This window comes from Typha latifolia, chromosome 4 (assembly GCF_019914945.1).
Source record: "Typha latifolia isolate L0001 chromosome 4, TyphaL0001v2, whole genome shotgun sequence".
In the NCBI taxonomy this organism is placed as follows: Eukaryota; Viridiplantae; Streptophyta; class Magnoliopsida; order Poales; family Typhaceae; genus Typha; species Typha latifolia.
This window is the reverse complement of record NC_133089.1, coordinates 315,197-339,218: the sequence shown is the minus strand read 5'-3', so window position 1 is coordinate 339,218 and position 24,022 is coordinate 315,197. Positions and strand designations below refer to the sequence as shown.

General features: G+C 37.7%; 4 protein-coding genes across 8 annotated transcripts; 2 read left to right on the top strand and 2 right to left on the bottom strand.

Moving 5' to 3' along the window:
- Nucleotides 1-877: 877 nt before the first annotated feature.
- Nucleotides 878-4,339, bottom strand: LOC140785500 (anthranilate synthase beta subunit 2, chloroplastic-like). Its single transcript, XM_073133347.1, has 8 exons — nucleotides 4,113-4,339; nucleotides 3,670-3,839; nucleotides 2,869-2,939; nucleotides 2,719-2,756; nucleotides 2,533-2,643; nucleotides 2,362-2,461; nucleotides 1,312-1,447; nucleotides 878-1,169 (listed from the first exon to the last, which is right to left on the bottom strand). The coding sequence occupies exons 1-8, from the start codon at nucleotides 4,228-4,230 to the stop codon at nucleotides 1,062-1,064; spliced, it is 852 nt and encodes a 283-aa protein (XP_072989448.1). The 5' UTR covers nucleotides 4,231-4,339; the 3' UTR covers nucleotides 878-1,061.
- An 822-nt stretch (nucleotides 4,340-5,161) lies between these two features.
- LOC140787573 (RNA demethylase ALKBH10B-like) lies at nucleotides 5,162-10,623 on the top strand. 4 transcript variants are annotated; one of them, XM_073136564.1, is made up of 8 exons: nucleotides 5,162-5,839; nucleotides 6,131-6,253; nucleotides 7,558-7,679; nucleotides 7,804-7,921; nucleotides 8,243-8,362; nucleotides 8,460-8,572; nucleotides 8,654-8,808; nucleotides 9,726-10,623. In XM_073136564.1, the coding sequence occupies exons 1-8, from the start codon at nucleotides 5,416-5,418 to the stop codon at nucleotides 10,381-10,383; spliced, it is 1,833 nt and encodes a 610-aa protein (XP_072992665.1). In that variant the 5' UTR covers nucleotides 5,162-5,415; the 3' UTR covers nucleotides 10,384-10,623. The 4 variants fall into 4 exon arrangements, with proteins under 4 accessions (XP_072992665.1, XP_072992667.1, XP_072992664.1 ...); XM_073136566.1 differs by having other exon boundaries at nucleotides 8,654-8,891; nucleotides 9,726-10,579; XM_073136563.1 differs by having other exon boundaries at nucleotides 5,201-5,839; nucleotides 8,240-8,362.
- Nucleotides 10,624-11,204: 581 nt separating this feature from the next.
- LOC140785926 (actin-like) lies at nucleotides 11,205-15,759 on the top strand. Of its 2 annotated transcripts, none has more exons than XM_073134032.1 (5): nucleotides 11,205-11,448; nucleotides 13,067-13,135; nucleotides 13,372-13,765; nucleotides 14,418-15,031; nucleotides 15,497-15,759. In XM_073134032.1, exons 2-5 carry the CDS (start codon nucleotides 13,076-13,078, stop codon nucleotides 15,560-15,562), a joined length of 1,134 nt encoding a protein of 377 aa, XP_072990133.1. In that variant the 5' UTR covers nucleotides 11,205-11,448; nucleotides 13,067-13,075; the 3' UTR covers nucleotides 15,563-15,759. The 2 variants fall into 2 exon arrangements, with proteins under 2 accessions (XP_072990133.1, XP_072990134.1); XM_073134033.1 differs by having other exon boundaries at nucleotides 11,284-11,583.
- A 2,689-nt stretch (nucleotides 15,760-18,448) lies between these two features.
- LOC140786566 (purple acid phosphatase 3-like) lies at nucleotides 18,449-20,767 on the bottom strand. Its single transcript, XM_073135074.1, has 7 exons — nucleotides 20,376-20,767; nucleotides 19,780-19,936; nucleotides 19,596-19,703; nucleotides 19,372-19,499; nucleotides 19,171-19,299; nucleotides 19,023-19,090; nucleotides 18,449-18,907 (listed from the first exon to the last, which is right to left on the bottom strand). Exons 1-7 carry the CDS (start codon nucleotides 20,571-20,573, stop codon nucleotides 18,688-18,690), a joined length of 1,008 nt encoding a protein of 335 aa, XP_072991175.1. The 5' UTR covers nucleotides 20,574-20,767; the 3' UTR covers nucleotides 18,449-18,687.
- Nucleotides 20,768-24,022: the final 3,255 nt, after the last annotated feature.

The following is a 24,022-nucleotide window of genomic DNA, read 5'->3' as shown; positions in this document are numbered from 1 at the left end:
TCTGGCCATTTGCAGTTGGCATTATATAGCACCTCCTTTTTGCCAATGTGGAGGTTGTTGTCAATGTCCTCTTCAACTCTGCAAAGTGGAAAGATTCTGCTGGTCTTTGCTTTGAGAGATAAGGCCATGGTGGCCCCTCTGGTGTATGAAGGGGGACCAACTTAGAAGGGCATGATGAGGTTGGGCAGTGTCTTCCCTCCATTCTAGTGAGAGAAGACAACTGTCCAACATTGTTTGAGTTCTAAACTTGTGGAGATAAAATATGAACTGTCTAATAGTAAAAAGATAAAATTACTTCTTGTTTTATTTCCATCTTTTTATCCTTGAATGCTTCAAATTTTAATGGCTGATTACAAAGAGTAACCGCAGTAGAATCCATGCAAAATGACATGGCCTTTTGGGGAGATAACCTACAAGTGATGTACCTGAGAGGGATATGCCATAAAAACCCAAACAAATACAGCTTGCATATTTCGTAGTTGGATGAACCCAAGGGAATTATGATATCAGTAAGTACATTATGCAGGCAGATAGCAGCTTCAAACAACTGTCTGATAGCAACTTTAGGGCAATAGAGGGGCAAGAATCAATTCTCAAGAGCTTCAAGGCAATATACTCAATAATGTGAAAAAGAAGCACATGAACTCTTCATTAAGCATCCACTCACCATGATTCCATATGTCGTTGCTTCTAGTGACTTTCGCCATCGATGTTGAGCATCTGAGGAGTTTCTTTTCTCTCTCTCTCTCTCATAAGATATTTCTTATTTGCCATCTAATTTGAATCAGTCTGTTGAACAGAAGAAAGGGTCTACCAAAATTCGGGAATAATATTTAAGTTGCTTATAACAATGTATTCAAGAGCATCAGGAAAGAGATGAAAGGTAAAATGAAAATAGTTCGTATTGCACTCCATATGATAGTCAGGTTTAACACTACTTGATGAGCAAAACTAGAGTTAAATAGTGTGACAATGAGGCCAGATAATATAACGAATTCAGGACTCTGCAGTTGCTGAACATATTTGCCATGTCAAAGGATCACTAGACTTCATGTGGTTCTTCATGGCAGGGAATTTGAGCCTTCTAGCTTTTCAATAAGTTTGATGAAATTTTGGATCATTGCTTTCCCTTCTGTGGTTATGATGCTCTCTGGATGGAACTGCACTCCCTGCAACTCCAAAATTAAACAGGTAACTAGATGACCATAGAGATCGCTGGTACATAATTCGAATAACAAAATACAACGCAGTAGCATTCTTAACAGGCAGAAAGTATAGCATATACAGGTGAAGGAGAATTAGTCACGAAACCTGTAAATGTGTATATTTCCTATGTCGAGCAGCCATAATTAGTCCATCATCTGTCCATGCTACAACCTCAAGGACTTCAGTAGGAAAAGAATCTTTTTCGATAACAAGGCTATGATACCTGGCAGCTTGGAATGGGCTGCAAAATAGTCATAACAAAAGTAGTGCATGAGAGATGGAAGTTGGCTGCTTTCAGATCAAACAGGCATCTTCATTTAAATTGGTAAACAGAAAAAGATCCTGAACCTAATTTCAAAACTGTTGGTTTGGAATAAGGCGTATTCAAACATTTATGAGCTCGACAGGAGTAGGCATAGACAAGAAAGAAGATTTTAGGTAGCTTTAGATTTTACAATCATTTTTGTTTGACAACATGAAAATATTGAAAACTTCATTGCTTAAATCAGATGCTCAGGAAACCAAATCACTTCTCTCCCACTCCTCCCGAGTTTCCCCACAACAAAAGAAAACATAGAAAAGAAATATTTCATATTCCATGAGGTCAAATCTAGTATATTTCATATTCCATGAGGTCAAGTCTGATGGCTTTCTTGCAATTAGTCCTCCGCTGCATCTTTTCTTAACGCAAGCATTTACCAAATGTTATAAAGTGACTATGAAAGCAATTACCACCACTACACCACAATGTTGCATCTATCTGGTTGCACTGAGCCACTGAGAAACCATCTGATGATCCATATTTGGGAGATTACAAGAAACTCAGCACTATATAATATGTGAGACTGGATTTTATAGTTTCATTTGCAGGCAAACGAATACCAGCAAGAGGCAACCAAAAAAAGATTACATCAGAGTAGCAAATTTCAGCAGGATCATTATAGCTAGAAAGAAGCATTTTGGAACTTGGATGATGATCTTTATATGCTTACCTTTTCAAACAGTATAAGAGATACAATATCTTAGTCAAAATTTAAAAGTAAGAATGCACCATAGAGGCACAGAATATGCACTAGCAAGAACCAAAAACTGTTATAACAAAAACAAAAACAAAAAAATAGAAACGATCTCATATAAATCTGCATGCGACCTTACTTTGGTAAACCAGAGAATAGAGTGCCATCTAAATTTTCATCATAATAGACAAGGGAGCTTTTCCCATGTACAACACCAAAAGGAGACCGTACAATTTTCCCTGCAGATCAATAGGAATGTAATTTTGTAAGAAACTGAGATACAAAAATATTATCATATTCAAGAATCAACCTCCAAAAGCCTCTCCAATGCACTGCAAGCCCATACAAACTCCAAACAAAGGTATGGAAGGGCCGAGCTCCAGAACAGTTTGTAAGGAGATCCCTGAATCTTGAGGCATACCTTTACAAGATGGCGGCAGAATCAATATTCATGGAATATTATAGACAACAATTATCAAAACTCAAAGGCACTCACCAGGCCCTGGGGAGATAAGGATCCCTCTAGGATGCCTCCTGTAAAATCAAGTGAATAACCATCAGCTATATAAAGTAACTTTGTGCTATTATTGATAAGTACATAAACAAACCAACCTATGAAATAATTCATGATGGCACAGTTACTAACATTTTGATTTCCTCTACAGTGATTTCATCGTTACGATGCACCTCAAATCTGGCTCCCAGCTCTCCAATATACTGCACTGACAAACAGATGTGTTTAAGTAATATTGACTCATATTATAGCTATTCGGCAGTTGATTCACAACTAGACATTATCTGTAGTCTCTACAATGGCACAACATAGCTAGAGCTCACATAATGCCTAGGAATATACTGCCGAATGGTGAACAAGTTCAAATAGATATATAAATTTAATTTCCAGGATAGCTAGGAATTAAAGAGCCAGTATTGAGTCTTAAAGACATCAATATGGAGCACTGAACCAGAAGCATTGTAATATGAGTAGGCACTAAGATTAAACCGACCTTTCTAAATTTTCATTAACTTTAGATTTCAAGTTCCATGTTTGAACAGAATCAATCAATCTTTTGTCATCTTAAAAAAATAGCACTCAACCGGCAAACATTAATATAAATATATCTTGAACTGAAATAGTTGTCCAGTGTCAGTAACATGAACTTAGCTAACGTAATTACCTGACATGATTTTGGATTCTTTTTTATATTATCACTTTATCGAGAAAGGAAATGTTTGAAGAAAGTCTGAAATAAAACAAGGTTGTTGCAATCTGCAATCTGTTTACACTGAAAAAGCAATACTGATGAAAATAATAATACTAGCAAGAGATAAGGGAAGAAAAGACGATAGGGAAACAGAAAGAAAGAAAGAGAACTTTGGAAACACAAGGACATTAAAGACACGATCTTTTAAGTGAATGTCTACTAACTTTAAAATTAAACAATACCTGGCATAAATTGTAAGTAAAGCTATCATAGTTATCAATAACAATGATCGCTTTTGAATCCTTTTTTTCCCCATCAATAATACTCCCTCCATTTACTGCCGCAGCTTCTATTGGAGCAATCAAATTTTGCCTCCTAATTGCTCCAGCTCCATTTCTTAATTTCGAGAAATCTGAAAAAAAAAGCGAATTAAAAATGGGAAATTAGTATCTTATTTATCACCATTAGAGCACAATTCAATCTAAAATGACCCACAGAGCACTGCAAGAAAGAATCAGGGCCCAGAAAAGGGAAGAAATTGGAGAAAAAGAGAAGTCCTTTGTCCATCTCCATAGTCCAAAAGAACGCGAAATCAAAGAGTCCATCCCAAGAGCCGCAAACTTATACCAAGAATCTAAAACGCTAAAAAGGAGTGATCTTTGAACGGAAACAGATCGCGTCATACTTGGCGTTTCCCAAACAGCGGAGAAGGTGGTCTGAGATCGAAAATGAAGCGGGTGCGAGGTTAGGGTTCTTGGGTCGAATTGGACTTTTGGGAACAGAGATTGGAGAAGAGAGGCCATGAGAGGGGGAGAGAGAGAGAGATAGTACCGTAGTAGTTAAAGTGGACTTCTCTTTTCTTCTCTCCTTTCTCTTCTCTCTTTTCAGTTGGTGAACGGTTTCGTCCGTTACGAAAACTCGAGCGAGTCCGACTTCCGGCTTAATTAGCGCTGACGGTAAATTCTGCTAGTCCATTTGAACAAAAAATTCTAAGGCGTTGATTGGTTCGTGAATAAGAATTTTTAAAGATAATTTTATGCACATATTTTAAATATAAATTTAAAATATTTATTATTTATTATTTGACTGTAAAGTATACATAATTATATTAAATAAATTATGTAAAAATTTATTTTTTTATTTACTAAAATATAAATAAGTATGTTAATTATAAAAATCTTGTTTAGACGTGCATCATTTTATCCCACTCTTTTATCTATGATAAAATTTTATGTATAAAATTATTATATAACTTATATAAAGTTTGAACTAAAATATGTATAAACAAGTATTTAATTATAAATATTATTTTATGTACAAATTAAACACCATCTTAAATTTTAATAATAAATTAAGATTTTTAAAAAGTAAGTGCATCTATATCTTATATTAGAGGTAAATTTTTTATATTTTTTAATGAAATAGAATTATATGAAAAATACCCCAATTATACTGATATAAAAACTTAAAAGGCATACAATCTCCTGAATACATACCCATTTCACTTTATTTATATGTATATAAAGAAATGCGTTTCTCAACTACCGTGAGGAACTCGTGAGGCCCGCAGCAGCCGCTATCCGTAACGGCCCCTTATAGGCCCACTTCGGCCCAACGGACTATATAAATTTCCAATCCACCGTCCGTTGATTCCGTCACTCGCTTCTCAACCGTCCATCTGATCTATCTCTCTTGCGTCCGCATAAAATTCTGTGTGCATCCGTCTGTACCCCCACCAACCTCTCATCTCCGCGAATCTTCCCTCCAAGATCCGTCTCACTCTCTCATATCAACACCGCCGGTAGAAGCGTGCCCCGCAATCCACCGCACTCCTCTTTCTCTCTCTAGAAACCTTAGATCCGATCACTGCTGGCCTTCTTCCATCTTTATTCGATCCATTCTTATCCCGATCGATTCAAGCATCCGCAATTCCAACTCACATTGATAGCATCTGGAGTGATGAGTTCGGATTAGGCAGTGCTCGGGCAATGGCGGCGGCGTTGGTTGGAGGCGGCGGCGGAGCTTTGTTTGACGAGAGAGATGGGTTCATCACGTGGCTGAGAGGCGAGTTCGCGGCGGCGAACGCGATCATCGATCAGCTCCTCGGCCACCTCCTGGCGATTGGCGAGCCCGGGGAGTATGATCACTTGGCAGCGTGCGTCCACCAGAGGCGGTGCCACTGGACGCCGGTGCTCCACCTGCAGCAGTTTTTCCCGGTCTCCGAGGTCGCGTTCGCCCTGCAGCAGATCGGGTGGAGGCGGCAGCAGAGGCATTTTGATGGGCCTAAGGGGAAGGATGGGAGGAGGGCAGGGTTCGGGTATCGCCATGGAAGCCACGGTTCGCTGGCCTTGGCTTCTTCCATCCGTAATGCGGATGGGAAGAGTTCATCGGATTCTGTTCTGGAGAAGAAGGGTGAGAATGGATAAATTCCCTACTAAGTTGTCCCCTTTGTTGTTTCTATCTTACCCTAAAGGTGTTTCTTAAATTAGTTTCATAATGTATTACATGTTGTAGTTTTTTGCTACGTTTCAGATAATACTGCGTCTGATAAGTCGCCAAAAGATCATTATTTGACACTATTGCTGTTTTAAACATAATTAATGTCAATAATCTTGGTGATGTGCTGATAGTATGCAATTTTTGTGGACTGAACTTGTGGAATGATCAGGATGATACTATTGGCTAACACATTGTCAAATGCAGGCTGTGAGATTCCTAGCTCTGATGCAAATGATAGACCAAAAGGAGGAGAAAACTTTGTTGCAACTGAGTGCAGTAAGTTCGAGACTGCTGTTATGGATGGTAAAGAAGCACCAAGCCTCAGAGGTATGATGTTGATACCTCATCTACTATCAACTTAATGGTATTTTATAGAAAGTTCTGTTTCTGGTGGTTTACCATCAGTTTGGATGCATTTTGAAGGCTTTGTCATCAAAATCACATTTTAGTTAACATAATCTTGGTTAGCTACAAATGACATTATCAATTTACTGCTCAACATTTGGATTTATCTGTTGTCTGTGATCTTGTATTCAATGGTAATATGGTATATTGGTACTCTTTTAGTGTATCTTATCATAAAACTTTGCTGCAAAAGCAATTTGTCTTTTGTTTGTAAAAATCTGTCTTTTAATTTATATCAATTTTAAGTTCTAAATAACTTGTTCCCTACTACCTATTGCAAAATCTGTAAAATACTCATTCTGCATTCCTTTTCCATTCACCTCAAAATTCTTATTAGTTTTTCCTGCTCTTCCGGTTCAATCCTTATTCTGCTCCAAATGATGAATAGGTTGGTTCCCGTACCAATTTTCAATCTATTAAGGGATGTTGGTGAAGTATACATTATCTGCCTTGTCCTTCAGATATATATATATATATATATATATATATATATATATATATATATATATAATCAACTTGTGAGGTTTATGCTTTACATTGTTCTGAATTTATTAGAAGTGATAGATGCATGAACCATTGAGGTCTTCTGCTAATTCTTATCACAGAAGCCCTCCATCTTATAAGTGCAGTTCAGTTAGAAGTTTGAAGTTTTAGATGGTACAGTGATTTTTTCTCTTCTGAGTTCTGAAAAACTGGCTTTATATTTCGAGAAAAATCAAATGCAGATAATGTTTTGAACATTCACATTATTTTAGATGGACCAAACAAGCTAGTATAGATTTTTGTTTTCATGAATAGGACATATAGCTTTAAGCTTATTATACTAACTAAATTTTGTCAAAGCTTACTGGTAAGCAATCACTCACAAATTATGACAACTTACTTCTTGATCTAGTTCATTGGTGGTTGATTATGATCTTTACTTTGTAAACCACTAGCACTCTTTTCTACGGTGACAGGAAGGTGTTGCAAGTTGTGTTGAGAACAGTCATAAGGTTGTGCAACAGTTGCACCCTTTATTTTGCATAGTTTGGTATTCTGTTTTCTTCTATGTGCTGGGTGTGTTATCATGCTCTTTATCATTTTCTTCTCTCGACTGAGACATATATTTGACAAGATCTGCAACTTATTGATAGCATTCCTGTCATTTTGGTCATCTTAGTTGTTTAAAAAAGGTTATACTTTAATTATTGACTTATTTTTCTTCTAATATATTTATTATCTAGAGGGTAGCAGCGATTCTATTCCTCAAGTTAGTGATGATATGAATTCAGATTCAGATGGAAACAAGAAACAAATCCCCACTCCCAAAGATCTTGTGGCTAACGAATTAAATGATGGCAAGATGGTATGTTTGTCTCATGTCATTCGAGGAACACAACTCAAATATCAAAAATAGATGGTTTTCTATGTAAGACAGCATTATCTATCTTATGCTGTTTCTTAATCTTAGCATAAATTTACTGCTGTAGGTTAATGTTGTTGAAGGGCTTAAGCTCTATGAGGAATTAGTGGATATAACGGAGTTGAACAGGCTTCTTTCATGGGCAAACGAAATGAGAGCTACTGGTCATCAAGGAGATTTTCAAGGTAAGTCAGCTATTGATGTGTCATCTGCCTTGTATATATGATCCGGTGCCACCTGTTCTCTGGTGATTCAAAATATGCTTTCATTGTGACTCTAAATTGTTTTGAGCTATTTCTTGTGGTTAAGATGCACATACATATTTTTGCTGTATAGTTTCCTATTGTCTTTGACCTTTGACGAATGATGTCTGCTTTGTTTCCAAATATGTCAGATTAAACTGTTTGGATGCCCTCCTGTTGCAATTTTTAATTGGTCGAATGAATTTTCTTCAATAAATCAAATTCAAGTTCTTTTTCTACTTTTCATTTTCATGATGAAAGCAGGGCAGACAATTGTGACAATGAAAAGGCCAATGAGGGGTCATGGAAGAGAAATAATTCAGTTGGGCATTCCCATTTTTGATGGACCTCCTGAAGATGAAAATAGATGTGATACATCTAGAGGTATGTTAACCATCCTCTAGGGAAGTTGCTTGTACTATACACTCATTGCAGTTTTTTGGTGAAAAAATTCCATGGACCTTAAACCCATAAATTATAGAGCGGAAGGTGGAAGCCATTCCTAACTTAATGTGGGATATGCTTGATCGCTTGGTTCAACTGCAAATTTTACCAGTCAAACCGGATTATTGTATTATTGACTTCTTTAATGAGGTGATTAGCTCTTTCAACATTTAGGATTGTTATGAGAAGCTTGGAATACAGCCTGATTTGATTTTGTGTTCTCATATTTAGGGGGATCACTCTCATCCTCATATGTGGCCAACTTGGTATGGTAGGCCTGTTTGTACATTATGTTTGACCAATTGCGACATGGTCTTTGGACGAGCAATAGTGATAGATCACCCAGGAGATTACAGAGGCTCTCTCAAGTTATCTCTGCCAATGGGGTACATTTTCTTTTTCACCTATATATATGATCATATCCTGTACAATAACTACAGTTTGAGAGAAACATTCCCTGTACATACTGGTCAGTATTTTTTTCTTTTTCAATTTTTTTTATTATTATTATTTTCTTTCTAAGGGTTTCATGTTCATTTCTGCAAAAATTGATTTATGTTTAGTGAAAGCTGATTTAAGTAAACAATCAGTATGCTGCTTGCTGTTTGTTTGTATGCAAGAAAACAAGGTCTAATCTTCTGTTTTGCTGACTGCTGCATCGAACTACTGGATTGGTTTGGCCAGCTTTACTTTTTAGCCCTATGTGATTATGTTAATTAATGGTTAGCTATCTAATTGTTTGTTAGCAATTCTACCAAGAAGTGTCAGCTAGGCAAGACCATCTAGAGTTTGGTTAAAGACATAAACAAAAATAGAAGTGGAAAAAGCATGTGCATAGTGCATTGAAGAATGCTTACTGTGTCTCATCTGGTAGATGTTAATCAATCATCAGGAACTAAATTTCTGCCAGTAATTTTCTAGAGTCGTATGGGGCACACCTAAGAACTTTTATGTAATGCAAACGCAGCCCTATAGGTCACTGATGTGGATAACTCATTATACTATTTCTTAAAATAAGTTGTATTATAAACAATGCTTGCTTAGTATATTTTCAAATTTCAACATGCTTCTGGGATATTAGGTATCTCAAGAATTTGATGAGCTTGACATATCATGTATTGCATTTCTTTTATTTCAGTATGGAATTAACAACCATAGACACACTAAAAATCTCATGACAGAAAATATTTGTCATGTAACAGAATATTTCTTGCAGTCAGATTTGCTTTAGTGATGAATCAATCTTCAGATCTTTCCTCTGTCTGAGCATTCTAACATATCCTGTCTTCTTCATCCATTTCAGGGCTCTTCTTGTGTTGCAGGGTAAAAGTGCAGATCTAGCCAAGCATGCCATCCCCTCCCTACTCAAGCAGCGTATACTGCTAACTTTTGGAAAGTCACAACCAAAGAATAATACATTCTCGGAAGATTTGCGTCAGACTTCCATTGTCGCACCTCCATCTTCACCTTGGATTGCGCCTGTGATTGTCTCAGGTCATCCATCAGGCTCAAAGAACTATGGAGTCAACCTCACTACTGGTGTCCTGCCAGCCCCGTCTATCCATCCTCAGCAACCACTCTTTGTCTCTCCAACCCTCGTAGCCACTGCAACGGTGCCTTTTCCTATACCTGTCCCGACACCAAACTCCCCAACTGGCTGGGCGATCGGAGCTCATCCACGACACTTCGCACCACGCCTCCCCTTTCCTGGCACCGGAGTCTTCCTGCCCCCAAGTGGGAGCTGCCAACCAACAACAGTTCAACAGCTGCCAGTGTCTCCCTCGTCGGGTGAACCTAACTCCCCCGGAGAGACAACTGATATCTCAGATGAGATGAGACTCAGACCCGAGTGTAATGGGAGTCCAAACAACAGCGACAGTGCTGGAAAAAGGACGGCTGCTAAGGAGCACTCTGGTGCTCTTAAGGTGGCGGCTAGCAAGTCTGTGCCTACTGCTGTTTAATAGAGGGAAAATAACTAGATATGAGAAGGATGAGAGATGTATTCTTTTGTAGCAGTAATGAGTAGTAGTTGGAGTATTGCAGTAATGCAGTTAGTTACACAGCAATTGTAAAGCGCAGCGGAGGATTGCTTGATCTCTTCTTTGTCATCCTTAATGTCAGCCGATATTTAGGACTAGATCAGTCTTAAATTTTGCAGGCACTCTGTAGCCGTCTATATTTTTTTCCATAAGTTTTCCTAAGTAATCCTTTTTTTTTTGTGGGTACAGCTGCATCAGAAAGGTAACAGCACTTGGGAGAGTGTTTGCTGGTATTTCAATGTTTAAAGGAGTTAAAAGAAAAATATAGCAGGTGTATCATGCCTTCCAAATTTTAGAAGCATTTATAGCCATTCCATATGAACTTCCAATGAAATGTCCACAATATTTAGTTACTTGCAGATTCCATTATAAATTTCAAATCAATGACTTTGGGAAACCTGGTCAAAATAGATGCTTTGACTCGGTATTATTTTATCCCCTCAACTATAAAATCATACAATCTGCCCCTGAATTATGTATAATTTTTATTTAGTTTATATTAATTTTAGAATAGTAGGCTGAGTCCAGATTATGTTATTAAGAAGTATGATAGAATTATATAATATGTTACACTACTTACCCTTTGTGCTGCCAAGTACTACACTTTAGATACTATAAAGATAATAGATGTACGCTTTTATAATTCAAGGGTTAAAGCGATATTAGGGGAGCAAAATATAATTAAACAACCCAACCCGAACCCGAAACTGAACAAAATTGGATCCAAACCCGAACACAGAACCGGGTCTGCGGGAGAAGCGGGCATCCGCTAGCTCAACTTTGTGCGGCGCTTGAAGCGGGCGTCCGCGAGCCGTCGTCCCTGCGGCCCTTTCGAGTTTCGTCCCATTTATTTCTGCTTCAAACCCTACAATGGAATCGGAAAAGAGAGAGAAAGAGAGAGATAGGTTGGTGGGCTCCACATAGCGGTCGGAATTGCACAACTTGAAACCATACCCAGATCGATTCATCCTTCTCCTTCTAGATTTGGTAATGCTCTAGTCTCATCTCGTGGATTTAGATTTGGAGTTGGATCTGATCGCATTGTGTCCTTTTGGCATCTCCCGATTGCATCTTTGAGCTAAAGATTTAATCTTCGTGCTGCAGTTTCTTCGTGAACGAAGCGTGAGAGATGCAATGCCTTTGTCCTTGAATTTTTTGTTCCGATTCATTTACTTGTGACCTGCATGTCCTTTTGTGATCTACTGTTAAATTGTTTGCCAATTTATCTGCCTTTTTTTTCATTAGATCGTCGTTTGGATTATTTTTTTAACTCTCGTTTGGTGGATCTGCACACTAGTCGGCGTTGGGTGGGTCAGTCATCTAGGAAATGGTTAATTGTCGCATGGTCGTGTGTTTGATATGTATACTTGTCATTATTGATTGGTGTGTGAAGGACTTTTATTGTTCATCTGTTTGTCGTGGGCTCGAAGAGCTCGAAGATCACTTTATCTGTCTTATAAAAATATCACGGGAATATGTTGCGTTAATAAGTTTGATCTTTGATGATGGGGTCGATCTAATTCAGCATCTGTTTCTCATCGCATTGATTCGTCACGCCAAGTGTTGATTTGATTCATGTGAGATTTCTGTTTATCTGAATCTACTAGTGACTTTTCTTGTTGTATCACGTGATTTGATTCAGCCTTATACTTGGCTTGCAATTGGAACATAGGAAATGAGAAACATTTTTGTTCCCTGAGATGTGAAATCTAGTTCTTTCCTATTCCTTTTTTTTTCAATAGTGACATTGATGTGATTATGCAGCTTGAGTTGATGGAAATTCATTGCAGGATTTGTTTGATCTGGGAGTAATGGAGGAGTCTTTCTTGTTCATTAAATGCCAAATCCCCTGCACTTTTAAGATTGATTAGCTGGAAGTTTGAGTCTTTGTATCCATTGAAACATTTTCTTTGACATATCAAGGATCGATCATCTAAGAAAATTCTGCCATCATATTGTGGTTTTAAGATGTATACCTGTTGCATTTAAGTGATACATGGAGGAATCTGTTTATTCATCCTGTTACCTGAAAACTGGTTTTCTTTCTTGGTCTTGTGTGAGAAATCTTTGTTCTTGAGGCTATCAAGAACTCAAATGAAACAAACACTCTCCCTCTCTTCATTTTTTATCCTCTTCATATTTACATATTGAATTCCTTGTCAAATATATTTTCAAAAAAAGACCATCAGAATAAATATTTTTAGTAAACACTGTATTTTTCACAAAATTTTACGATACTCTTCTGTCTCATTTTCTCGCCTTGCAGAGAACAATTGAAGGGCAAATTTGTCAAACACTATAATATTTCAAGACTATTTATACCAGATAGGTTTTTACTAAAATGTGAATGTGGGCCCATGCATTAATTGCGTGCATCTAATGATTCCAATCGTGTCCGAAAATCAAATCCTTTTGGTTGTATACTTGACAAGTAATTCATAGATAGCATTATATTTGGAAATAACATGCAACACAGGTGGTCTATTGCTATTGATAAACGTAATGATTGCTCTTACACAAGTATATCTCATGCACTTTCTCATACATATGGCATGAGCTTTTATCTTCAGTTCTCGTCAAATCTAAAATCGGTAATGTTTAACAGAGTTAGAAGATGGCAGATGCTGAGGATATTCAACCCCTTGTTTGCGACAATGGAACTGGCATGGTTAAGGTAGAAATTATCCTACCTCATGCTTCCTAAATTGTTTATTATGTAATTTCTGTAATTCTGCGAAGGCTTTATAATCACTTGGTGATTGGTGCATTCTGGTGGAAGCTTGAGCTTATATGGTCAAAAACTTGTGTCGATTCTTGATGTTCATGCTAACCAACCTTCCTTTTCTTGTCAATTTGCTGGCTAAAGCTTTAACAATGGGTCACACAACCTAATTATGCTTTCTTCTTTAGGCTGGATTTGCAGGAGATGATGCTCCTAGAGCTGTTTTCCCTAGCATTGTTGGTCGTCCACGTCATACTGGAGTGATGGTTGGCATGGGGCAGAAAGATGCATATGTTGGGGATGAGGCTCAGTCTAAGCGTGGTATTTTGACTCTTAAGTACCCCATTGAGCATGGTATTGTCAGCAATTGGGATGACATGGAGAAGATATGGCATCACACATTCTATAATGAGCTTCGTGTGGCCCCAGAAGAGCATCCTGTTCTTCTCACTGAGGCGCCTCTCAACCCCAAGGCTAATCGTGAGAAAATGACACAAATTATGTTTGAGACCTTCAATGCTCCTGCTATGTATGTTGCCATCCAGGCCGTCCTCTCCTTGTATGCTAGTGGTCGCACCACAGGTTAGCAAATCCATAATTCATTATCTTTCTTCTCTTAAAATCATATGCTGAGGAAGAAAAGTCACTTTTTTGTCAGATTATTGATTGATATATTCTTGTAATTGTGAATGATTTTCTGCGAGATGTGACAGGGACTGGAATGTATAAGCAAATTATATGCTAAGGTTGGGTTTTGTTGGTTGCAACTGCCAAAGAAAGCCTTTTTACGGATATCTCATGTTGAGTTCATTATCTTATGATCTGCAATGTGTACATTGCTGGATAGATCGTTAGGAACTTAGGATTCATCTCATCTCTGAGATGCACTTTTTTTTTCTTGAAAATGGTATTATATTCATTGCTGACATCTTAATTTGAAACCTGTTAATCTTTTTTGTTAGGGTAGCATGTATGTGTCCTGATGTGTCTCTGGATCTTTCAATTTTTTACTGTAGTATCATGATGACTCTGTTTACTAAGATGATTTTGAAAGCTTAAAGGCTGAGAATATTTGCATAATGATTTCCATTATACACAAGAATTTCTGAAATAGTTTTTGCTTCTTGTATCTTTCTTCAGTACTTATCTGTCAAAAGGTGGTTTTGCTTTTTAGATCAAATGCACTGTAGTGACTTCATGCATCCTTTTTGCTTTTGGATGCGTGCTTATCTAGGTATTGTTCTGGACTCTGGGGATGGTGTCAGTCACACAGTTCCTATCTACGAAGGATATGCACTTCCACATGCAATCCTTCGTCTGGACCTAGCCGGACGTGACCTCACCGATGCTCTCATGAAGATTCTCACAGAGCGTGGCTATTCCTTTACCACTACAGCTGAGCGTGAAATTGTGAGAGACATGAAGGAGAAGTTGGCATATATTGCCCTTGACTATGAGCAGGAGCTTGAAACTGCCAAGACCAGCTCATCTGTGGAGAAGAGCTATGAGCTACCTGATGGACAAGTGATCACAATTGGTGCTGAGCGATTCCGTTGCCCAGAGGTTCTTTTCCAACCATCCATGATTGGAATGGAAGCTGCAGGCATCCATGAGACGACCTACAATTCCATAATGAAGTGTGACGTCGATATTAGGAAAGATCTTTACGGAAATATTGTTTTGAGTGGTGGATCTACCATGTTCCCTGGAATTGCTGACAGAATGAGCAGGGAGATCACGGCACTAGCACCAAGCAGCATGAAGATCAAGGTGGTGGCTCCCCCAGAGAGAAAGTATAGTGTCTGGATTGGAGGCTCCATTTTGGCATCACTCAGCACTTTCCAACAGGTATTGTGATATTACTTAAAACTGCAATGCTTACTAATTACATGCCTGAGATGTATAGCACATTATGCGCACTACGCCTTGAGAAATATAGCATAGAGATGATAATAATGGGGCACTATTTGGGATACAACTTGGTACTAATTGTTACTCTTAAGACATAATTGTTAGTGTCAGTCCATCTTAGAGGATGCAAATAGATTTGAGTCCTAGCAAGGTGCTAGGCATGTTGAGCGAAAAGCCAAAAACTGGAACTTCAGAGGCATTTGTTTGTGAATGTTGAGGCTCCTAGTGACAGGAGACATAGGTGATAGGCCCCTTTTGGGTTATACTAATGCTTTAACTTAAAGCATCTGAAAGGCCATTATAATTCAATAACCTTTGGAAGTTGCATGTGTGCTGCTTTTTTTTTGTACCATTTTCTTGTTGTGCTGACAAATAACACACAAGAATTCGTCTTGATTTCAGATGTGGATTGCTAAGGCTGAATACGATGAGTCTGGCCCGTCTATCGTGCACAGGAAATGCTTCTAATTAAATGAGTCTAGGATTCAAGTCAAAGGGAACGATCTCTCTCTTGTTTGGACGATCTTCTTTTATTTCGTTCTTTTGCTACTGTTTGTTTCATTGTGTGGACAAATTTTCAGTCAACCCGTTCGTTATTATTCTTGTGAAAAACTTGGAACCGTTGAATTCGTGGGGTTGCTTATGAATCTCTGTTTTGAGTTCCAGTGATCCAGTGTCCTATAATTTTCTTCCATACTAAATGATCCTATTAGAAGACGGACATTTGGGGGAAATCCACTGTAATGATAAAGCTTGCCACTATGCATCGGAAGTTTGCAGGTTCCAGTGACGAAAACAACCTTGCAGATTCCGGCTATGAAATTAATGTGCATATATTTTGCCTTCCAGACTGTAAGCAGTAGAAGCCTAGTGAAAATATTTGCCTTCCTCAATGCTGTTTGATTTTCTCTCAGGAGTTTTGGGCCTTCGAAGCCTACTTGACATCATTCTAGATGTAACAAAAATCTTATTTTGAGATCTCTGTGTTATTCTTTTTTCCTTTCACTTAATCTGAGATTCTTTTGGAGAATTTTTAAAAGAGATAATTTTCTTTTTACTCCCTAAATTATCATTCTTTTTCATAATGACTCTTTAAATATATTTTTTTGTTAACTTTTCATAAATTTCCTCAAACCAAACATTAAAAAAAAAAGGAAATGGAAAATTAAATAAAAAGGTTAGTTTTCATACATTTCCTCGGATTCTTTAACGCACGACATCGACATGTTCATGACCACCATCTCCACCGTTTGCATACAGCATACCCATTCCTATTCCTATTGATGCATTGATACAAGTGCCACTACTTTCCTTATCCATCTATCTCATTCCAGTGCCAGATCTTTGATGAATAATGGAGGGCGTATCCAATTCGACCACGATATATTCACCAATCATCACACTCGCCATCCAATCCTCTCGCCAGTTTTTTATTTTTATTTTTTGGGTTCTAGCAAAAGGATGATGATATCTTGAAGTAATTCCCAAATCCATTGGCTCAATCAATACAAAAAAATTGGTACAAAAACGTCCCCAGATTCCACCAACAGAACGAACAGAGGGAATCAAGCTGTTCATATTATTTAATCCATGCCCATACAAAAATAGTTCATGTGCAACCCTGCTCAATGTCAGCATAAGACAAGAGGATAAGATGAGTGAGTGAGAGAGAGAGAGACAGAGAGAGACAATGAGGGCTCCTGAGTAGGCTCAATGGCTCATCACTTTCTACTATTAATTCTTCCTTTTTCTTTAATGGCCTCTCTTGTCATTGGCTTGTCAAAGAACCAAACATAGCTTTTCTATATGTATAAAGGTAACAATAATGGTGTGTTAACTGTATAACTGAGCTGGAAAGTTAGATGTTGTGAAATATGTCATGAGAAATAAATGACTCAATGAATTAATCCACTAAAGTAGGGACCTAATTTTCATTTTAAAATAGTTTATCTAAGATAACGGGCTTGAAAACCCATAAAAATTTTCCCACCATCCCAAATAAAATAAAGGGAATGTAATAAATTTGGCATGAGTTATCAATGGGATAGTCATACAAGCCATTTGTATTAAAAAGTTCTTTAAATTTTGGTATATAATAAGATTGAGCTATTAGAAATTGAGTATCAATTTACATAGGATACGTGTGCAAGAATCAAAATTTTATAATTTTAAGAACTGAGAATTTTTTTTTTTTTTTGTTGATGTAAATACCCTTAATGACTTGACGAGAAATGCCAAATTAGTTATCATGAGGTAGAATTTTGCTTGACAACATAATTAATTTGCATATCCTACATTGGATTATTTATTGTCTCCTAATAGTTTCCACCTCATAAGACAGTCAAGATTGTTAAGAATTCGGTATGGAAGTTATTTGTTTTCTTTTGTGGGAGGCCCACCTGTGTATAAATTATAAAGGAGAGAGGGAGTCTTATAAAATATTAAAGATAAAATAAAAAAACTCCAATCATGTCATATAAAAAAAGAACTTGATAGGATCATAGGAGGAGCCTTCCATTCTTTGGATATTTCTTATCCTGAGACCTAATTGTTGGCGACTACTATCTTGAAGATAATATCAATGAAATAATTGCAAAAAGAATTCATCAGGAAAGCTAGTTTTAGCTCCCAAAAAGGAACATAATATATATTTTCCAGATTTCAGTTGCAAAAAAGGATGCCCTTTTCAAAATTTACTTTTCCCCAAGGCCCAAGGTACATATTTGCAAGATCGTCATCTAAATTGCTTTCACTTTGCCGATCTCAAATAAGGTCCATATCCACAAATGTGGGTTTTGAGCAAAATAGGACAAAAATATTTCAGGGATGATTCAGTTCAGCCATAGATTTATAGTCCCTATGACTCTGAGAAGAGCTAACTCCCTTAAGAGCACCTGAGAGAATAAAAAAATATTTAAAAACCACGATTTCTTAGACCTAACTCTTAATTTACACTAAGGGATGGTAAACCCAATACTTAAAAAAAAAAAAAAAAATATATATATATATATATATATTAAATACTCTAAGGTGGACCCCAGTATGAGGAGTTTAAAATTTTCAAATTAAATAAAATGGTGGTGGGAAACTAAAACCGAGGGAGGAGGGGGCATTTGCAACCCAACTTCGATCCGCTACTGTGGATATCGTTTTCCGTTACCTTCAACCAATCAATAGCATTGTTTGGATTGACTATAAACGCCAAACTATATATATATAATGTGAGATAAAGAGAAGCACAATTATTTTGGACGATTCCATGAGAGACTTGCATTAGCCATTTTGGCTTTTCATTAATGGGCCATTTTATAGAAGGAATTATATTTTACTCAAAAAGAAATCAAACAAATTAACTGACACAAAATGGATTGCTAGCCCCAAGTAGATTAATCAAAGCAGCAACAAATAATAGGACTAATACATGGGTATATATGACACCCTTATTTCATATAATTTACCCACCAGTCTTCATCCTACCCTAATTAAGGGGATTTCAAACACACAATTCAAGCAACAATATATAAAATCTACATCCTCCTCCACTGCTAGTATTCACATGTAGAGCTCTTCATGCTAGTGATCAATCCATCCTTCTACATTGCAGGATGAGCCTCATTGCCAGACTTGGTCATGGTCCATCTGTATAAAACATGCCCGAATACATCGTAGAACGCAATTGCAGCTTCGGATTTCGTTAATTGAAGAGACATGAACCCTTGCCCGTCGTGAAAGAAACGAAGTGTGTCGGAGTTTGGCCTATAAACTCCCCTCCATGCCTTCGAGCCTCCTCCGCTTGTTAGGTATTGGATCGGACTACTCACGTAAACAAAAATATATAAATAAATAAATAAAAATAAGATTTTAAATCTCAATGTGTGTGCGCGCGAGCGCGCCATCATAGATTCATAAATCAATGGAGGCTGCTCACCTGTCATTGCTGCTAATGTGCTCAAGGCAGTGATCATGTCCATTGACATACAAATCTACTCCGTTGGCCTGCACATACATGTACAACTTACAGAGCTTAGTTGCATACTATTTCAAAGATTTAGATTAGGAAATGTATAATTCATTACCTTGAGGATTGGAAGAATAAATTGAAGAAGCTCAGGGGTGTCTCCATGTTCACTAACACTTCTCATAGTATGATGTCCTACAACAATCTTCCATGTTGCAGTGGATTTCTTCAATGCATCGTCCAAATCCTAATAACAACATCAAAAAACAATCAGATTATGCTTCCAAGAATTCATAGGCATAGCAGATTCTTTGAATACCTTCATAAGCTTAGACATATAAATCTCGCGAGGAGCGACGTTCCTCCAATCGTAGCTATGGTCTTCGGGATCGGTCCAGTACTTCTCGACGAACGGATTCGTATCCACAAAGAAGAAATCCGCAATTTCTAGTACAATGACAATGATAGAATAGAGAAAAGTTATTAATGTTACAATCTGCATATCATATGACTAAGAGTTAGAATGGAGTGCTAGCTCTTCACCTGCATTAAGAAGAAACGATCTCATGCAAATAAATCGGCTGTCCATCTTTTGCAGGACAGGGCTCAATTGAGCTAGAACATCTCCCCTGTAGTCATGATTGCCCAAAACTAAACAGAGAATGAATCAATTAGAGGTGGTTTTTAAAAGGGTCATAGAATGATTGATCGAGAAATATTAACCTACCGGAGTACCAGGGCTTTTGCAAGCTCTTTGCAGTATATACATTGCAAAATGACTCCTCGAAATTGTTATCTTCGAGGCCGGTGAGCCCGTTTTCGTAGAAATTATCTCCGGTGGAAATAACAAAGTCTATGTCGAGCTTCTCCCCAATTCTTCCCATCTGTAATCATACGATCTTGATTTTAATTACACAAATCAATCGATAGCAACAGTTACTTCTGATGTTTTGTCCAAATAATTGATCGGCAAGTTTCACGTGAAAGGGATGTCGACTTTTGAAACCCCAATACGAATTTTGCTATTATATTAGGACAAGCAATTATTCGAACAGTACAGCCAACTAGTCAGCCCTCTGTTGTTTCCAACTACTCAAAAATTGACAATAAGAAAAGCCCAACAATAATCATACACCCACTATTCCTCCTTTAAGGAATTTGTCTGCCATACTCCACGGATGATGGATGGTAGGTAACTTGCAATTCTCAAACTTCTTTTGTTGCATCTCTTATCATTGCTTAAAATGTAAACAAATAAATTGATAGATCGATTGACAAAAAGAAAGGAAAAGAAGAGAAGAAAAGTTTTTTTTTAAAAAAAACCTGAGTTGCAACTTGAGATTGGTTGTACTCGCCTCGCCTACCCCAGTCACCGATCACGAGGGCGCTCAGAGACCGGCCATTCTTTGGCGAATGATCGAGACTGGTGAGCTCCGCCGAAGAAGGAATAGATCGAAGTAAGAGGGAAGCCGCGACGAAGAAGAGAACCAGAGCCATGGTCGCCGAGAAGAACTTAGCCATGGCTCCGGATACTTAGGAGGAGGAGGAGGAGTTTTTTTTTTTTTTTTTTTTTTTTTTTTTTTTTTGCTTTTAAAGATGAGAATAGCGTAGAACACGGAGAACTGCAGCAAAGAATGCAGTACTATATATAGGCCACCTATTAAGGGGTGGGAGGTGGGGGTGGCCAATAGGATAGCACTTATTTTTTTTTAAACTTTTGTCAGATAAGACCCCCGGTTTTATAAAAAGACGAGGATTTGGCGTGCGTTATGAGGAAATCGAGGAGGGTGGAATGCGAGGAAGGGGGTACCCGTAAATAGTAAAAAAGCGTGGTAGGGGATTGAGAATGCCCCCCAAGTTCCTCGACCTCCCATTGCCGGTTGACCCGGTTTCCGTGGGCCGGCGCTTACCTCCGTGGACTCCTGGGTGTTGGACGGTGGCCGGTAGACTCCGGTGTGTCGTTTGAATAGTGGAGGCGTAGGTTAAGATAAAGGAGTTTGGGAGGTACAAGAGAGGAGGCGGTAAAAGTGGCGTTATTCGTTTGAGAATATTCGACGGATATTTGGGGTATATATAAAAGGACGCTATGAGAATATTCTCTGGATTCCATTCTAATGTGCTAACTGGAATCTTTTGGATGTTTGAATAATTGGATTAGACCCGTATCCACTTTAAATGCCTCTTCGTCATCATACTAAGAAAATTCCATGATGGCTATTAATTGGCCAGAGATGTATAAAGTGTTATCCTAATAAAAAGAGTCAGAAATTTTTTATTTTCAACGATCTACTTTTAGGTAGGTGCTCCAATTACTCCACTATAAAATTACCCATGAAATATACTAGTATCATTTTTTTAGTTTGAAGGGCAGTGTATTAATTATTTTATATAGCATTCTTTTAAATGCTACGTAACCAGGATACCCTACGTACCACGCTTTCCAACTCTTAATTTATCATTTCGTGGATTCCAACGGTGATGATACGTGGGCATTACGTGCTTTACGTATAAGAGACAGAGAGAGAGAGAGAGAGAGAGAGAGAGAGAGAGAGAGAGAGAGAGAGAGCAATGCATTGCACGTCACTTCAAAATTGAGACGAAAACATAAAGTATTCCTCTTCGAAAATAAATGTTGCCAGAAGACATCTATTTTGTACGCAGAACAAGCGGGCAATGCACTTTACTGGGCTGTCGCTAAAATTGGCCCAAATATTTAAACCTAGGGCCCAATTAAGCCCAATAGTAGTGATTCCCTGCAATGCAGCGTGCATGAAAGAAACTCATGCCATCTGGGCTTCTGCATCTTGGGCCGGGCTGAAATAGATATCCCTGCAACGCAGGATTTTGTGCTCCTGGGCCTAAGAGCAGGTCGAACTGGTGATTCCCTGCAACGCAGTATGTACAAAGTTGCTGCAATTGAGATGGATTAGTTGGTCTGCTCTGGGCCGGGCTGTTATACGGGCTGGATTTAATGCTGGGCTTGTCGGTCTTAGGGCGGATAGATCTGGTGATTCCCTGCAGTGCTGCATGCATTGAATGCTGCAACTGAGCTTCTTCGTCTTGGGCCGGAATTTAACGTGGGCTGATGAGGCTACATTTCGGGTTTGCGGGTCGGGCTTCGGATCCCCTGACCAATAACAAAACTCCGATTGGTTCCATCTGGGGCTCGACCTAACTACTATTCAAAATTATCAACTAACAAGTTAAATTAAAACTTAGCTTTCCATAGTACCTATGTATTGAAGCAGTTGTCTTTTCTGTTTTGGCCCTGCATGTACCACACCCTCTGTTTGAAAATTTAAGTTTTGATAACTGTACTATTAACAATCTTCTATTCCATCAAAGGTGAGCCCAATAAGGACTATTTTTTATAACCCTTTCTCCTGCCTGCTTCTTTTAACTATGAAGTAGTCTAATAGAAAGCTTAGATGCTAATATATGTACTACTTAGTCTGGTATGCTTGGATCAGAATCAGACATGGCACAGTTCGGGATCACTGAAAGCAATTCCTTTATTAATAAACTGAAACTTGCGAAACTACTCTCTCAGCAATCAAAGTTTATAGTTAGCCTCTTCATTTTTATAGTAGATACAATGACCAATGCCATACTAAATTAATCGATACGATAACGAGAAGACCGCGATGTGTCACAGCCACGATAAGAACGATGTGTGGATTTCTCATACAAGAAAATGACTTACTTATAGTACCTGGTTTATGTAGCTCCAAGTATCACTTTCATAAAAAAATTCTACTAGGATCAGAACAGATCCTGTTCTACATCATAGCAAGCAACTTGCTAATTACTAAAAGTGATCTCTTTCACCACAAACAACTTGTTCGTGATGTTTGATGGTAAGAGATTAATTACTAAATAAGTCATCTTAAAATTATCAGAAAGTTAAGGGATAGCAGCAGTCACTTAGTGTTATGATAACAAAAGGATGCTGTTCAATACTAACATCATATTCGTTGTTGAACGATGACATCTTTGAAAAGTAATAGAAGTTACTACTCAGAGGTCAAGAATTTTTCTTTTTCTTTTTCTTTCCTAATCCTTTTCTGTTCCTAATCCAAAGACGATTTCAACAGTTTATGGTTCTGGTTTAATACGCATCATTGCCTCAAGCCATTAGGATTCCTTAGGCCCTACCATTGTGTTTGATGGATTATATTTTATGTAACCATTCTTTTACTTATCCAATATTCAGTTTGAAGCTTGACATATCTTGTTGTATTCATATGTGACTTTTGAGTTTAATAGACAGCTACTATAATCTTTCAATAAAGAAATTAGAAGTTTTAGGAGTAAAAATATTATGCGATGTCTGTTATGCTACATGTCCTTTAGAATTGGGAACGAGAATATTAATAAATTAATTCTCAATCTATGTAATCTTTCAGGAATAAATCAGGGAATCTGTCACTAGCATACCAGGGTTTTGAAATGTTTAATATCGAAATATGAGGAGAGCTTAACGAAATTTATGCGAATTCCAGATAACGAGATAGATTACGTTATAATAAAAGGAAAGAAATTATAACAGAAGAAATGAAGTTAGATCAGTAGTAAAACATATTAATGGACAGAAACATCCTTCTTTTTCCTAACAGCAGGTAACTATTGATGATGATAAGGTTGGAAGTATCATGGATTGTCTTCACATATGTCATCGAATGGTTAATTTATGGCCAATTATTCAACTCTAGTTTGTCTTAGCTTATACCATTTGGAGGCATTAATCGGTTCTGTCGGATTTTGTTATAAAAGAAGCAAGTGGGTATTCTTTAGAGAGGATGGAGCCAAAAACAATGAGGTCATGATATAAATTGCATCCTCTATACACTCCTCAGAACCATGAGGTCAACTTGGATGCATATTAAAAATGTACTGTACTATTTGGCTCCTCTCAGATGGTAGCTTCCTATAAATTAGGTACATCTAAATTGCATTACAGTCAATATGGC